General features: G+C 39.2%; 1 protein-coding gene across 1 annotated transcript in view; it reads right to left on the bottom strand.

The window, feature by feature from the left end:
* Positions 1 to 11,487, bottom strand: part of cntnap3 (contactin associated protein family member 3) — a 90,547-nt gene extending 79,060 nt beyond the window's left edge. Inside the window, exon 1 of the mRNA XM_018736679.2 lies at positions 11,433 to 11,487. Within this exon, the coding sequence (XP_018592195.1) occupies positions 11,433 to 11,487 (55 nt within the window). The remainder of the gene's footprint in view (positions 1 to 11,432) is intronic.
* Positions 11,488 to 16,869: the final 5,382 nt, after the last annotated feature.

Below are 16,869 nucleotides of genomic sequence, written 5' to 3'. Positions count from 1 at the left end.
TAAGGTACATTAAGTACCATTAGATTACAAAATACACATCTTAAATCCTAGGCCTATACTCAACTAACACTAACAAATTACTTAACCTAATTTATGGGAATATGCAAGAATAATTTATAACCAATCAATGAACAGCCTGTGGCAATATCATGTGAATTCTTAAGGTCCACTGTTGTAGTAAAATGCACAGCACAAAAAATGTTTAATGCATTATTTTATAAACTGGGTTTATCAGAAAAAGTGGAAGTATCTGGTGGGGTACCATCAACTTCAAAAAACTGTCTTGTATAGCTAATCATTCTTATGAATGGAGACAGTTGAGTCGTGAGCACAACAGATAAAATAAACTATTTTTTTCATATTTTCACATTATTTTCAATGTAAAGCAGGGTTTAAAACCTTCTTGTTTATTTTCTGGAGCACAAATGGTTATCTTGTGGTATCTGGTTCTTTCTGCAAGCCCTCAGTGTAATTTAATAAAATAAGGAAAAACTGATGACGCTCATAGTGAAATTCTATTTAAAATCTTATTTACAACCACTTACATGGCTAAGAATTTCAACCATTAGTTTTCAAAAAAGTGGTGTTGTGCTGGTAATCCAGTACAATGTGTGTGCATTTTTGTTACAATAACAATGGTTTATACACTAATAAATGGTTATAGTGCAAATAATGGTTTAATAATAAAAAGATTTAAACTCAACCCCACAATAAGCACCAATGATGTTCTAACCTATCTACAATGATATGCCAGCCATACAACCTCTGTGACCCTAGTTCTAACCCTAGCATCTAATTAAATTTGGAAATCTAATTTGTAAAGTACCAGTTGATTCATGGCTGCCAAATAAAACATTTCTTCATAATTATTGCAGCCAACATGCCCTGAATCAAACAAATGGCCTGATGGACTTCAAAAAAATGCAAATCACATCATCTCACCAGAAACTTGAAAGCATTAGTTTGAAACTAATTCTGAGGTGAATAGGCCTGCAACTGTTAAATACTATTAAATATATTTCAGAAATCTATGGGAGATAAATTTTGAATTCATAGCCAGCCACATAGCCATTTGTTTTATGAATCAATGATTATGTAGTTAATTTATAATAAACAGATAAATGCATCTTTCATGTTATGTTAGCACTTCCTCTTTTGTTGGCCTGACATTCTAGTTCATATGAATTAGCCTTTTTGTGTCTACCAAAACAGCTTCACATTTCTTTAGCAAAATGAATGCTCATATTACGAGAACCTGAACTTTTAAGTACATGTAAATTGTGTCATAAAATTTGCATAAGCTATCACCTTCCACTTTTGAGAAACGCCTTGTGAGAACATCAGTTTCAATTAAAAATATGAGTTGCGGTGACACAGAGCACCAAACCAGGCAATCTCAGGAGTAGTAGCTCTGTGCTCACTCACAAGCATCTCTCAGAAAAACTTATTATAGTTTGATACAGTATAGCAGGCATAATCCCTAAAGCAAAAAAGTTGATTACAAGGCAAAAAGTCAAAGGAAACCCTTACATATCAGTTTAAAACTTGAATTGTTTTACTATTCATTTGTCACAAAGGCTAATTCAAGAATAGCTACTGTAATCATTACAACAATTACATTATAAAAATTGTAATATTACTGTTCTAATATTTTGTATTTGGCTTTGAGCAAGATTTTACTTGCATTTAAAAGAGAGGCAGGAATTTTGAAAGTTTGGTTTAAAAAAAAAAACCATGACCCTTGTATGGCTCAGGAACATTTAAATTAAGATAAGAGTTTATTTTATAATAATTCTAAAGAACAGATGGAACAGTCAGGAATGACTTGATTGTTATGCAAGTGTGTAAAGGCTCTGTCTTAGCATTATAATAACACAATTATAATGTTAAGTGCTAACTTATGTCTATAGATGTATGACGCAAGCAAACAGCAATTAGTTTACTGTCATGATTTTGGCAGGGCAGACTGAATTTAAAAAGACATAGTTTAAAAATAGATTACTTTGCATTAAAAACTCCAACAGCCAAGATTTAAAAAAAAAAAGTCTCTGAAATAAACACAAGATCTTTTTTTGCTTTATGTATTTGCTCTATGTCAGATTTTTTACTGAGCACAGCTCAAGTAATCTAATTGAGTAAAAGGGTGTTATATTCAACAATTTATTTAAAACCACATTTTTTATTCTGGAATTGTTTATCAAAGATAAAATTAAATTAGCTACATAAATATTAGCACTATATCAGTTTCCATGCTCGCTCAGCATGAATGTCGGCATCAGCTCTTCAAGTAACATTCAGTTGAAGTACTACTTTGGTGGAAAATTCCCAGCTGGTCAAACCATTGTCCCATCTTCAATGTACCATAGCATCTTATGTAATGATATGAGGACTGAATGACATAAGTGTACTACTGTATTGTTTACACCGCAATAAAATGATGTGCAGATTATACAATCCACTGCAAAGAAACTGAAAACACAAAATATTCAATATGTTCTTTATTAGCATTCACAAATCATTTAGTAGCCAATTAGATATTCTAGTATCCACGATACTCATTCACCAACAATCATCAACCCCATCAATCATCTACAAACACTGGATTGGTTAACTGTCCAGGAAAGAAATAATTGCTAGTTTTACGTCTGAAGACATAAACATGCCTTTAATAAAGTGCATCTCCTATGGAAAATATTTGCATAATATGTGGATATTTGTTTATGAACTGGTTCTAAAGGCTTTACTTTAAAAGTACTAGTTTTTAATCCCCAGTGTCCTCTGTCACAGTGAGTATAATACATACAACATCCATACTTCAATACAAAAAGACTAAAGTATTTGCACAAGGTTTGCAAATACAAATATAAAAATGCAGTTCTGCACACTTCTATGCACTTACAAACACAGAACAATGGCTATATGGCTTACAAGGCTTGAAGACAGAAAAGGTTAGATTCAGATCCATGGAAAGTACAGAAGAATTAAAGTTAATCTACACATTAGTAAATTTGTAGACATGTACTTCCAGTACAATTATTTGTATAAATTAAGTTATATGCATGTAAATTGATATCAGAAAGATGTAACAAGCATGATTACACAATCAATGTGATTTCTTGAGGTGTACTGCAGTGTTAAGTGTATTGATCTTTAAATTGCTGGTAATAGATTTCCTCTCATTAAACTGACTTACTTACTGCTTGGAGATAACTTTATTACCAGTAAAATCTGCCAAAAACTTGTAATGGAATGGTTTAGGTAAGTGTTACCTGTTAATTTCTTGACTTACAACTCAGTTCTAACTGTTCATCCTAGAAAGTACTGTACTATACCTTCTGTAGTGGAACTTCCAGTTTATGTTTTTTCTGCTTTACTGGGAAAATGCCACTGCATTTTCATTTCATAACTCCTTAATGACTATAGGAACACTGCAGCAACTTTCACAAAAAGATCTTAACTGTATGAAATCTATACTCGATACATTATGTACTTTAACAGACTGATACGCCAGCTAGTATGAGTCATTGCATCTGTAATGACAGTACAATACATTTTTTGTAAGAATGACATTTCATAGGTGGTTTACTGACCAATTTCCAAAACAAAAGTACAGTACACCTAAACAAAAGAATTTGCTAAAGCTTATGTGTACTATAATAAATTCTACATTTAACACATGAAAACAAGTATCCCCCATTATACAGGCCTAATTGGTTCCTTAAAATGCTCCATATACCAAGAGCCTATAAACCTGGAGGTCCTTTCCCATGATTTTAATTGGGTGGGGGAAATAAATAAAATAAATTATTCATTCTTGGACTTTACAGACATGCTCAAATATTTCTACAAACACTTAAAACAGTCTCAATAAATAGTAATCAACACTAATTAACAAAGACTAAATGAGGGCAGATTTTACTAAACTACTGCACAGTACAATACATGTAAATATACAAAAGGCAAGTACATCTATACACACACACACACACACACACACACACACACACACTTACACAACCACTTGCCCCAGATGGGGTCGCGGGGAACCGGAGCCTACCCGGCAACACAGGAGGTAAGGCCGGAGGGGACACACCCAGGACGGGATGCCAGTCTGTCGCAAGGCACCCCAAGCGGGACTCGAACCCCAGACCCACCTGAGAGTAGGACCCAGTCCAACCCACTGCGCCACCGCGCCCCCCCAAGCAAGTACATCTATATTCACATAAATTTATATTTATTTGGCAGGTGCTTCTCTCCAAATCAACGTACATTTTAGAGAATATAAAAAGTACATTAGATCAACAGAACAAGAAATTTGGATACAAACTTGCAATACTGGAGTACAGTCCATTTGTCACATAGCACCATATGAAGCAGCATACACTACATCAGCAGCTGAGTATAGGTATTTATATTATTAAATAAATTAATTAAACATAAGGTGTTTGAGAGCAGGGGAGAAGTTAATCCAAAAGAGGTGAGTTTTGAGACCTCTGAAATTTAGAGAGGTGTTGGGGGGGATGACTAATAAGCTCTTAATTTTGCTTTGTTTTTCAAGTTTTATCATACATTGTTGAAGAGTATGCACCTCCTTGGTTCATGACTTCTATATCATCTGGGGAAGCCTGTCACAAACACATGAAAAATGTCCATAATAGCAGGAGCAATTAGTCTGCATCCTGAACATTTGGAGAGTATACAGGTTTTCTATGGTCATTATACAAAAAGTCCGTAAACCAAAAGTCAGTATACCAGGGTACACCTGTATATATAAATTGCCTTTTTCCCCAAATGCTGCATTCATACATGATCAGAAAATTATGATGCAGTTTATGTCTACCCAAAAATCATTTTTCAGGCACAATGGCATAACCTTATCTGTGGAGGCTTTTTGCAAGATAAATGTGTCCAGCTGAAAGTGCTGAAGTCCTTTGAAGAATCTGGCCATGAAACACAAGGTTGCATGAGTCACTTGCTAGTAGAGAATAATTTTCTGTCAAGTCCATGTTTAAATAGTGCACTCCACATTAATAAATCTTGTTTCATGATATCTAGCTCCAAGATCTCAAGTCAAGCCTTGGTATAACCTTGACTTTGAGAGACTCCCATTTATGACTTGACTTTTTTGACATGAATTTGTATAAATGATAGTAAAGAAGAAATATAAGAGATTTATTCCTCGTTTTCCCTTTCCTTCATGCTACCTCTTTGAGACAGTGGAAGCTCATGAATCATAATAGACAGTGCGGTGCACTGGAAATACAGTCCGTTACAGCAAGCGGATTTTATTCAGTGGTTTTATGTTCTTTGCAATACAAACAAAGAGCTCATTAAGAAGAAATAAATTCCGATGGGACAGAAGTCTGCCACCTATGTTTTTATCTCATCCTGTATTTCACATCACTTTCACACCATCATTTTTACCCTCAGTCCACATCTTACGTCACACTCCAGATTGAACCTTTTCCTAAAAGTAGAAGCATAGAACACAGCAACTCTGTTTAAGTGGCATGTTGTAGTAGATGGAAGATTTGGCTAAGGAGTGAAATTAATAGCAGTGTAATCAAGAATGTTTTTCTTCTAAAATTTCAATATTGGAAACTGTTGGACAGATGAAGCACTAAAGACTCTCACACACACACACACACACACACACACACACACACACACACACACACACTTCATCCTTTCAAAGAATGAGAAAGATCTTCAAATTAGCAATAATTTACCTGGAGCACTACGGTTATCTGGCATCATTAGGAAACACATTTCTGAGTGTAGTAGCAAGGGGCAGCTGGTAGTGTGGTAATTACAAGTGCTGCCTTTGGACCCAAGAATCACAGATTCAAGTCTCACCTCCGGCTATAATACCCTTGAGCAAGATACTTACTCTAAAATTGTCTGGCTGTATAAATGGATAAATAATTGTAAGTAGTTCAATACTAAGTCACTTTGGAGAAAAGCCTCATCTAAATGACATAATGAAGCTATTAATTACACCTGAACAAGCATGTTCTCTTACCCAAATATCTAGATATTTAGGTTAGCGCAGAACAAAGGTTGACAGTTCAAACCCATAGTGGGATCCTTCTTTAATACCCCTGAGTAAAGTATTTAGTGTGAATGACTCAAACCATCTAGCATTACAAAAACACAGTGGATAAACTATTACTACTATTACTGCCACCACTAGCAGCAGCAGTACTAGCAGCAGCTTATCCGTTTTATCTGCAACGCATTTATCGGCAAATTAAATTACAGCAGAAATGGAAAAGGAGGGATTTTTTTTTTGGAAAAATTGAATATTAATACACAGAAAATAAATTATCCCTGCCATATAAATTATCACTGTCATTGCTTCCAAAAACATGTATTTCTTTAAATAATGAAAAGAGTGTCACAACACATTGCCCTTTACACTGCAGCAGAGAATACTAATCCTCTCACTGATGAAGCGAAGCACTTATGGTGAATGTGTGGAAAGGCCTTTCTACAAGCAAAAGATCACTTTCTTCCCCCTCTCAGCTAACATACTGGAGGAAACCTGTATATCAGTGACAGTTTTTAGCTGTACAATAGTAACAGACAAAATAGGTCACTTGAAACAAATAAAAGCAGTCGACTGTTAAAATCCAGCTGTGTACTAAAAATTTCCCCACTAGCAGCAAATTCAAGTTCATGACTGTTGCTCTGTGGAAGATACAAACAGACCCTTGCTTTAAGTGAAAATCTTCCTTACTCTTTGTCTATCTCAGCAGGGGGTGAAAACAAGTCAAAATTAGAATGTGCAGTGTAATGTGGCATTTTACAACATGAGAATTACAATCTACAAAATACTATGCAACTGGATTGGGTTTCACAGGAAAAAAGACATCAAGGCTAACAGGGTACAAAGTGACAATGTCTATGTAATTCATACATGCAATACCTTATTCATTTGCAAGCAGTGTCTCCTGTCAGCAAATCCTTTTATACTGAACACCGTGTGCAGCATTGTCATGATTAGCAGATAAATATTACACTGAATGAGGTTTGTCATTTAACCCATTCCTTAATGCACATTAGAAAACACACACAGTCTGAAACCACTTGTCCCAAGCAGGGTTGTGACAAACCAGGGCCTAGCCCAACAGCATAATGTGCAAGGCCGGAGGGAGGTACGAAAGACACCAAGGAAGGGGCGCCACTCCATCACAAGGCACCCCAAGCAGGACTTGAACCCCAGACCTGCCAGAGAGCAGGGCCCAGCCAAACATGCTGTGCCACCACACCCCCTCTTACAAAACATGCTTTAAACAATTCAGTAACCACACACACACACTTTCAGAACCACTTGTCCCATACAGGGTTGCGGGGAACCGGAGCCTACCCGGTAACAGAGGGCATATGGCCAGAAGAAGAGGGGACACACCCAGGACAGGACACTAGTCCACCGCAAGGCACTCCAAGCGGGACTCGAACCCCAGACCCACTGCAGAGCAGGACCCAGTCCAACCCACTGCGCCACCACACCCCCCCAATTCAGTAACCATATATAGTTAAAATATTTGTTCTTGTAGAGTTTCATAGTGTATGCTGAAAAAAGTTCTTGTGTACTACTAATGCGTATAAATGCACCTCAAAGATAGAATTGCTAGCTTATTTGCAGTGGTTGTAGTCCAGTCAAATAAGAAATTGGGCTATGCCTGATGAACTGTCTGACAGATCTAAAGCTGTGATCAATCAAGGATAAACAATTTAATATGCAGATTAAGAAAAAAGTTTTTAAACAAAAGATGGATGTCATTTGTTTGGTACAGCTTTGTAACACTTTTCCATAAGATGCTTTGTATAAGCACAACATGATTCAATTTTTTGATGGATCTCATATAATCAGTTAATCTCAACTTATATTTCTTGTAAAAACTACTTAGCTAGATAACTTCAGAGAGAGATTCATATTTAGGGGACAAAAAAAAAAAAAAAAACTACACTGGTCAGAACTTCCTCTCCAAGGAAACGCTGAAAGAACATTTAACTTGCTCAGTTTGTTACACAGGGCCTGGTCTGTGGTAGGTCTGGGGTTTGAGTCCCGCTTGGGGTGCCTTGCAATGGACTGGCATCCCGTCCTGGGTGTGATCCCTCCCCCTTCAGCCTTGTGCCCTTTGTTGCCTGGTTAGGCTCCAGTTTGCCACAACCTCGCCTGGAGCGAGCGGTTTCAGTCAATGTGTGTGTGTGAGTTTGTTACACATCTACTACACAGTCACTTCATGTACCTAAATCTATGCATTTCTTCTCTGTATTGTTCTACAGTGTGATTGTGTTCGTTTACCTGTCCTTTTTCTCCAAAACACCTTCTAATGGTTTAGCCATTAATACAGCTGAGTAATTTTCACTGAACCAATATAGGGGAAATACCTTGCTAAAGAGTGCTACAGTAGGATCAGGATTTGAACATAGGTCCTACAAGCGTAAAGCGGCAATTCTAACAACGCTGTTTGATTTTGCTGAGTATATGTTTGAACGAGGAAACTTATTCTAGAGACTACAGTATTTAAAAAAAAAAGGGTTTTGCTTAGCTGAAATTACAATTGCGTGCACTGATGGCAGGGATTTGCGCCAACGTTCCAAAATAACAGCAAAGCGTAAAAAATTACAAATCTTGAAAAAAACTGCACAAGGTTTATTTTGTACAATATTTTGGCTTCTCATCTTATCTACCCTAACTGCTGTGCCAACATCCGTACAATATCTTCTGCATGTACCTTCTCCACCTAAGATCCCAAAAGCATGATACAAAGCATTTCTGTGACTGAAATATGGTAGGAATGACAAAATGGGTGAGAATACGGGTGTATTCTCGCCTGCTCTTAAAATGTGTACAGCTAACAATTTGTTACAGCCTGTAATTATTTAGACTCATGTGAGAAAGGTTTTGCAAAAATAGCAAACGAAATAGCAACATCAGATGGTCTGCAGGCATTTCAGGGGTCAGCAGGTAACTTAGCAGTTAGAGCTACTGCCTTTGGACCCAAAGATTACAGGTTTGCATCTCACTTCCAGCTGTTGTACCCTTGAGAAAGCTACTACGACTAAAGAATTGTTCCAGTAAAGCAGCTGTGTACGTAACTGTAAGTTGCTTTGGAGAAAAGCCCCAGCCAAATGAATAAATGGGGACTCACTCTACTGTGTTAGGCGTATGGTAAACATGCTGGTATTTTGTTCTCCCCTTAAGCAGGGTAAGACTTAGTACAACCTTTGTTAAAGAATTACACTATTATTAGCTGTATCAATTTAGATGACACCAGCTAACAATTTTACTTTTGTACAAAGAGCTGTCTACAATTATGTACCCATAAGCAGCTGGGTATTCTTACTGTAGGCTACCACACAGCAGGACTGGATTCCAACAAGGACCGCCGCGTTGTGAAGTGATGAACTCAGTCACCACTATGCTGCCCGTTGCCCCAGGTGTTATTACTACTCGTACTACTACTGAGTGTTTTTATGATCATTGCTGCTGCTTCGCACTCGGGCAGCTCTCTCAGCCGTCACACACAGCGCCCACTCCTTGACAACTCGCTTACAAAAAAAAGAAAAAAAAAAAACCCACATACGGCGGGCTCTCCGACTCCGGCGCCATCTGCTCTCGTTGCCGCACACACGCGTGTGCGCACCTCGCAGCAAGGACTGCTACTGCCGGCCAAGAGGCGCTACTGCAACCCTGAGCCCCCGCTGCCGGGACCCTGTACATGTGTATCTGCGCGCTTCGGGGAAACAATTCGCTACAGCCGCGGTGCTAGGATGCAACTGCTGACAAGTGATCGCTCTGTCTGTATTAACTGTACACCTAAATATAGGTGGCCCGCTAGTTCCTGATCGAGACAGTAGAGTAGTGCACTGATGTAAAGAATTCCGCTACGAAAACTGAATGTGGGCAGCAGGGGGCGGAGTGGTGAGAGACGTTACCTCATAAGCAGAAGGTTTACATTATAATTACCAAGTGTACTTACCCTGAATTATCCCATTAAAAATTACTGAACTGTTTAAAGACGTGAGTCACCATAAGATGCTGAGAGTATTCCGCGACATAGCCACTAAATAAAATCGTTTCCAGCGGCGTAATAGCAAAGAAACGATACTTAATGGAGTTACACTTAAGAGAGGCAGGCCTGTGCTGTGCTCTCTTTATGATCAACGTCACCATAAAAGTTGAGCATAACGCACCGACGTACTTCTGATGTGTGCTACAACAATAAATAAAACGACCCGATTAAGAAAGAAATAACTCGGAAGTCCAACTGACTATTATTATTATTATTATTATTATTATTATTATCATCGACAATTCCAAACAACCTGAAACGCATGATCTGGCTGAAACAGTGCGATCTGAGGCACACGGCGGCATCGTGCGCGGTGCTCATAATTTACCACAGTAGTCTCAGTTTGGACTTCTAATTCACTGCAGCGCCTCGCAGTTTCCGCCTCTTCACTGCTGCTCAAGTGAGACTCGTCGCGCTTCTAATTGAAGGGACCAAACAGCGCGGAGACCACGGAGCGGAACGCTCAAGTTGACGCATCTGCGCTACATCATGAGCATCAGATCCATATTCAGTCTGTGGTCTCAGGCACCGGTCTTGGTACATCTTTTTGGGAAGAATAAAAAAAATAAAAGAAAAACTGCACAAAATTGCTCCCGTGATGTGAAGTGAACGCGATCTCCGGCGGCATCGCCACCATAAAAACGCGGCTATGTTTTCATAATTTGGCGAGTGAGGTTCGCAGATCGCAGACACGAACGAAGCTAACGCCGGGCTTTCAAAGTTAACAGGACGAAACACTTCGTCACCGCGGCTGAAAATGTCAAAATCTTCTGTCATTCAGCCCTCGCGTTGAGTGGTCTTTCCAGTTGCAGCGTCCAGCCCGCTGCAAAAGCGTAATCCACACTGGATTTAAAGTTCCCACACAGAAATTATACACCACCACAAAGTCTTACGCAAATTTGGAGCGCGTACAATCACAATGCCCCGGAACACAGCACGTTAGTGAGAAGCAAATTATTTACCCTAGGCTAAATAAAAAGAAAAAGAATCTATAGGGGGAAAATAAATGTCCCCGGCCGGCGCTTCAGACATTTAGTTACTCTCAACTGCGATAAAGCGTAAGAATGTCAATCAATGTGACCCAGAATCCGTCATTTTCCACCAGTGTCTCAAAACGAGTGACTTAAATGAGCGGCTCGAGCGCAGTGCGTGAGGAAATTCGCAGTAAAATGCAGAGCAAAGTTATCATTAAGTCTTAAGACTCAAACTTGTGTCCCAATTCATTTGCAGCGACTCCACGCGTCACTGGAAAGGCTTTGGCGGAAGGCAGCCGGCACAGGACGCGCGGATGAAAAAGAGCAAAGTGAAATATTAATGTTAATCGGGGCTATGTATTCGCCTGCCTACCTTTGGAGAGAGCCCCGTGGAAGCAGGAGAGAAAGACGAGGAGCAGGGGGAACATCCCGAGCGCCGTAAGAAAGCACAGTCCGCGCGGGTGGATGGATGCTGCTGCTGAATGCGGCCAGATGCGGGGAGATGCGGTGTGGCGCGCGCCGAGCCCTCGTCTCTCCGCGCGCTCCCGAACATGCGCGGTTCTCCTGCGTGCCCCCCCTACCCCCCAGTGCGGCTCTCCCGCGCCATCCCGCTACTACCGGCCTATTTCCATATGATATTTTCTGCATGTGCCCCTCACATAGCTATGGATCCCACTGGAAACTAAGAGATTAAACCAAACAAACAGCATATCTCTGATTATTACCATTCTTATGTTTAAAGAATATATATAAAGTCTGACCTGTCTGACTATCTGACCAGTCTATAGCATCCATAGCTAACATGTACCCCTCTGAAGACCCTTAGTTCAAATCCCACTCGTGCTGTAGCACCAGGGCCTTGATCCAGGTACTTACCCTGTTGTTGCCATGACCACGCCCGCACCTCAACCAGCAGCACCTGGCCTCGATAAAGCACCTGGCTACAAAAGACACCACTCGACCACTTCCCAGTTGTACAATCTCTCTTGAGACAACCATCCTGTCTGTACTTGCAAACCCACCTTGTTTGTTTACCCCATGTCCTGTACCCCATGATTCCCCAGTCCCGCTCTCCATCACTTTGGCAACAACTGCCTGCCTTGTCCCCAACCATGACTTCAGATCCTTGCCTCTAATTAGTTCACCGATTGACCCACCGTTCGCCCGACCACAAGAACAAGCCTAGTCCTTTGATACAGAATAAACAATCCTGCACTTGGTCCCAGCCTCTCCGTGTGTTTCTGTTCCCCATGATAGTTGTATAAAGGGTTAAATCATTATCAAGGTGATTTCCTGGCATTGCATCTTGTCTTACACTATGTCACCAGATAAACTAAGGTAAATAAACTGAACATGGTTACTTCTCTCTTGGCTGGCCTTCCTCTTCATAGCACAGTATTGTTCTGAAGCTGCTGACACATGGGGTTGCTACCCAGGTATTTCAGTAGATGGTCATACCTATCTGGACGAATTCACTTGTTAATGTGTCCGAGAAAACCTGGTCAAGGCATAGCTCTCATTTACTGCAATTGTATAGGTTTGAAGAAAAGACAAGAAGTTCTAGAAGCAGTTAGAAACGTCCTTAATTCCTGGATTTACCACTGTTTTGGTACAGTTAGTAAAATTTCTTACTCAAACCACTGTACTACGAATGCTCTGCCAATTACTTGTAGTTACTACAGTTAGTAACTACAAGGTGATGTGTTTGTCAAAAATCCATTATTTTCTGTAATCCATTGTCATTGTCAGTAATAAGCTGTCAGTGGGGGGCAGCAGGTGCAGAAGTTCTTACAGCTGCTGCCTTCAACTTGTAGGACCAATGTTTGAATCCTATCTCGTGCTGTAACACCTTTGAGCAATGTATCAACTCTAAACTGTCCATTAAGAAATTAGCCAGCTGTATAAATGAGTAAATCAGTGCAAGTAGCTTAAGATTATAAATTGCTGTGGAGAAAAGTCTCATCTGAATGAATAAATGCAAACATACGGTAAATAATGTATTTAGTTTAAGATCACGGGTGTCCGAAACATGTCCCAGAGCAGTAGGGTTCAAGTAAATCATGAACACACACCTACACACAAAGCACACTTTATTGTCAGCATTTAATTTGAGCACATACTTGGTAACTAAAGCAGAACATGAAAACTTCACACAGAGTGATCTAGGTTTGAACTCACATCCAAACTCATATCCAAACCCACAACCCAGGATCTGTGATGCACCAGTGCTAGCCACTTTAACTTGCTCATTTTTCTGTTTAAGCAGCATGCTGTCACTGGAAATGGTTAAAGGAATTTCATAGGTTTGGATACTGCAGCCAGATTTCTTTGAACCAGAACTTTGGGAAATGGGGTTAAATGTCAAAGGAACATAGGAACGGCTTTATGAACACTTAGGAACTACAGAATGGCTCTTTAATATGTAGCGAAACATTTTCAGGTTGACAAGGCTGCACCGAAAATATTCCTAAAAAGCATGCTGGCTGTTTACATCTACGGCAGGGCTGTAGGCGTGTCAACAATGTTGCATTGCACATCAAGGAATTAAAATTCAATATCAGTTTGAGGGCATTGCCGACTTTATGAGAAGAATTTTTATTTTGTTTACAAACCATGGCTGTTGCTTGATGTTCAATGTAGTTTATCCTCTAGAAACAACAAACATGCACATGGATCAACAGAAATATCAGTTTACTTAGAATTTTATCAATAAATCATACAACAAAATGCTGAAAGACAAAACCCCCTACCATGATGCAGGTGCTCCCTGTGTTGTAGATGTATCACAGCTGGACAAATCCGTAAGCACTACATCAAAGCAGAGCTGTCTGTGGAGAACAAAAAGGGCTAGTATAAGCTCAAGATGATCTTAAAGCAAGCATCTGTTTGTGGCAGCCATCAAATTTGACCAGGTGCATACGCAAACAGAGACGCTCAGTCATTCAACAGGAAACAAGCATCTTTTGCAGTGCCAGGTGACTCTAGTACCAAAGCAGGAAACCATTTGTCATTTGCTCCTGTTTTGGAGAATGAGGCGTTTAATCCTGTTATGTTCTGTTAGAATTTATGGCTTTATTTCCTGTCTCATTGGAATTCTGAGCCAAGATAAAAGAAAAGAAGACCCATAACTCCTGGAGGGAGCACCAAAACGCAGTGTACCCTGGGAGTTATGGTACGATTGCCCATCAAAATGTCATGGCAGCTGTAAAGAAAGCACACGGGTACCAGTGCTGGAGTTCTGCACAGTTAATTTTCTGCTGCACGTTTCAAGCAGAGGCCATCCTGGATGAGTCCACCAACAGTGGCCATATGCTCCCGCTGAACACATCAGGTCTGAAGTATGATTTCAGTCTCTGACCCCGTGCTGTGCTACTTAAAGGATTCATATGTGCTGACTAAGCAAATCCAGCACTGTGGAGTATTTGCACAGAAAAGGGCTAGTTTCATAATGACCAGAACAAAATATTAGAGAGCAGCAGACTTGTATGTAGCAGAGCTGCTGTTCTGGGTTTTACTCAGACCTCTTTGTTTGTCAGCAGTATGTTCTACCAGTTTCACAAGGGTTTTTGCAATATTCTCCCAAGGTATTGACTAGAGATTCTACATTGCCATTGTTTGTGATTTGATACCTGCAGTGGCCTTGTCTTCTGTCCTAGCTGTGGGAGTCTGTTCTCTCAATTTACTTGTTATGCTCTGGGTTCCCATTCTAGCTCACTTGACCTTCTTTATGCAAGTTTCAGGCAAGAAGCGATGATTGTACACATTAATACATAAACAATTTTTTTTCTTCAACGTTGCGTTCTCAGTTCTGGCAGAGAAATTAGCTGCTGAAATCTGCAATCAAATATAATTGTAACATTTCATAGCACAACTAATCCTACTGGAATAAACTGACATGCATTGCATGAGCATAGAGTTTTACAGATTTTGAGCCTCTAGTTTTTTGACCGACAAAAGCTCTAATAACCAGTTCAAGAGACAAAAGCCAGGCCTTAAAGATATCATATGCATAAGCACAGAAAATAACAAACATTATGGTAAAATCCTGTGCAGTAAAACTCAGTGGAAGGGGAGAGAAACAAAAAATTGATATGATATAATATTACTTTGGGACAGGTAAGACTTGCACCTGAGCTTTTTGGATCATTTACGGTAAGATATTATGTTCCACTGTTTAAAAACAATAACGTTTTATGTGGACAGTAATTATGTGCATCCAGCTGTAATGAAAGTCACTACTACTATTGATTCTGTTTTGCCATATTCTCTAAGCATCAAAACAAAACTTTGGTCCTCTGTGCAACAATACATACAGCAAGCGGAACATATCTCTCCTTCTGTTGCCCTGACACAGGATAGGGCTAGGAGGAGAGTCTATTATTAAAGTGTAAGAGGGTCTGGAAAGGGGGCAATTGGTAGCATAGCAGTTAGAGCTGCTGCCTTTGGTTGCAAGTTTCAGTGTCACGTCCGGCTGTAGTATCTTTAAGCAACATACTTAAATACTAAATTGCTCCAAGAAAAATAACCCGGCTCTATAAATGGATAAACAACTGTAAGTAGCTTAACTTTGTAAGTCGCCTTGGAGAAATGCACCAGCTAAATGAATAAATGTAAAAGGATCACTGAAGGCCTAATCCTGACAAGCGGAGATTTCAGAACCATGGACAGCACCACTTTGTTTCAAGAATATCTTTATATGTGCATGGAGGCAACCAACCACACAATCGACTGCTGGTCATTTCATCAACATCTAGTAGGGGACTTTACAGATGATGGTTCAGACCAGACAGCAGGACTCTTAAGACCAGTATGTGCATGAGAGCTGATTGCATTGAGTTATGCTTTGTTATTTTTAGATGCACTTGCATTCGACCTCAGCTAATACTAAACCCACAAGGCATTCTGTTCCTACCACCTTACGCACTTTGTGGTCATTTTACTTTAATCTACAGGAAATTAATTCTATTTACAGTTCTTTACTGTCAGTGAAAGGTCACAGGACCACAGACCGCACCAGAGATGCTCTCACTAGAACCATATCATTATTCCTTGTATTCCATTCATTGAAAAAAAAAAAAAAAATTATACATAGGATCATTTCTGTGTCTGTGCATATATATGCACATTTAAAACATTTGTCACAGAACACTTTACAATTAGTGTGCATTTTTTTACATAAATTAATGTGGTTATTCATATGAATAAATAATTCACCCTTCTACAAAGCCAAGTTGTGAAGATTATTATAAAATTGGTTTGTAAAAATTATTGTTCCCGTGACTTACTATATATAATAAAATTAAATTATATTAATTAATTTTTGAGTGACCATAGCCATAAACTGTCAATAGATTAGGTATTTAATATTATTGTATCCATTTTTCAAATAAAGTCAGAAGTTGTGATCCACACATGTGGCTACCACTATTCCACAAATGGCCACAATACCATTTTCAACACCATTCAGAAGCAAAAATTTATTAAATATTACTGTATAAAAACCATTAGCTAAACACAAATATTTTGCTTATGCAGATTGCAGAAATGGTACTTTTCTAATATTTAGCTAAAATAAACTATAAACCAAATGTTCTGTTGCATAATTTTAATGATATACTAAGAACTGGAACCCTATTTAATACTCAATGTACTAACAGAACCTAATTAACAGAAATGGCAACAAAGTATCATCAAAATGACACCACAGATCTAAAGAATAATTTATTTGTCCATTTAATCTAGCAGTTCTGGGGAGCTTCTTCTGGGATTGCTGCATATTTATCATTGAATCTATTCCTATGACCCCCTCC

The sequence above is a fragment of the Scleropages formosus genome, chromosome 6 (genome assembly GCF_900964775.1).
Source record: "Scleropages formosus chromosome 6, fSclFor1.1, whole genome shotgun sequence".
NCBI classification, from domain to species: Eukaryota; Metazoa; Chordata; class Actinopteri; order Osteoglossiformes; family Osteoglossidae; genus Scleropages; species Scleropages formosus.
This window is presented reverse-complemented; position numbering and strand designations above follow the sequence as displayed.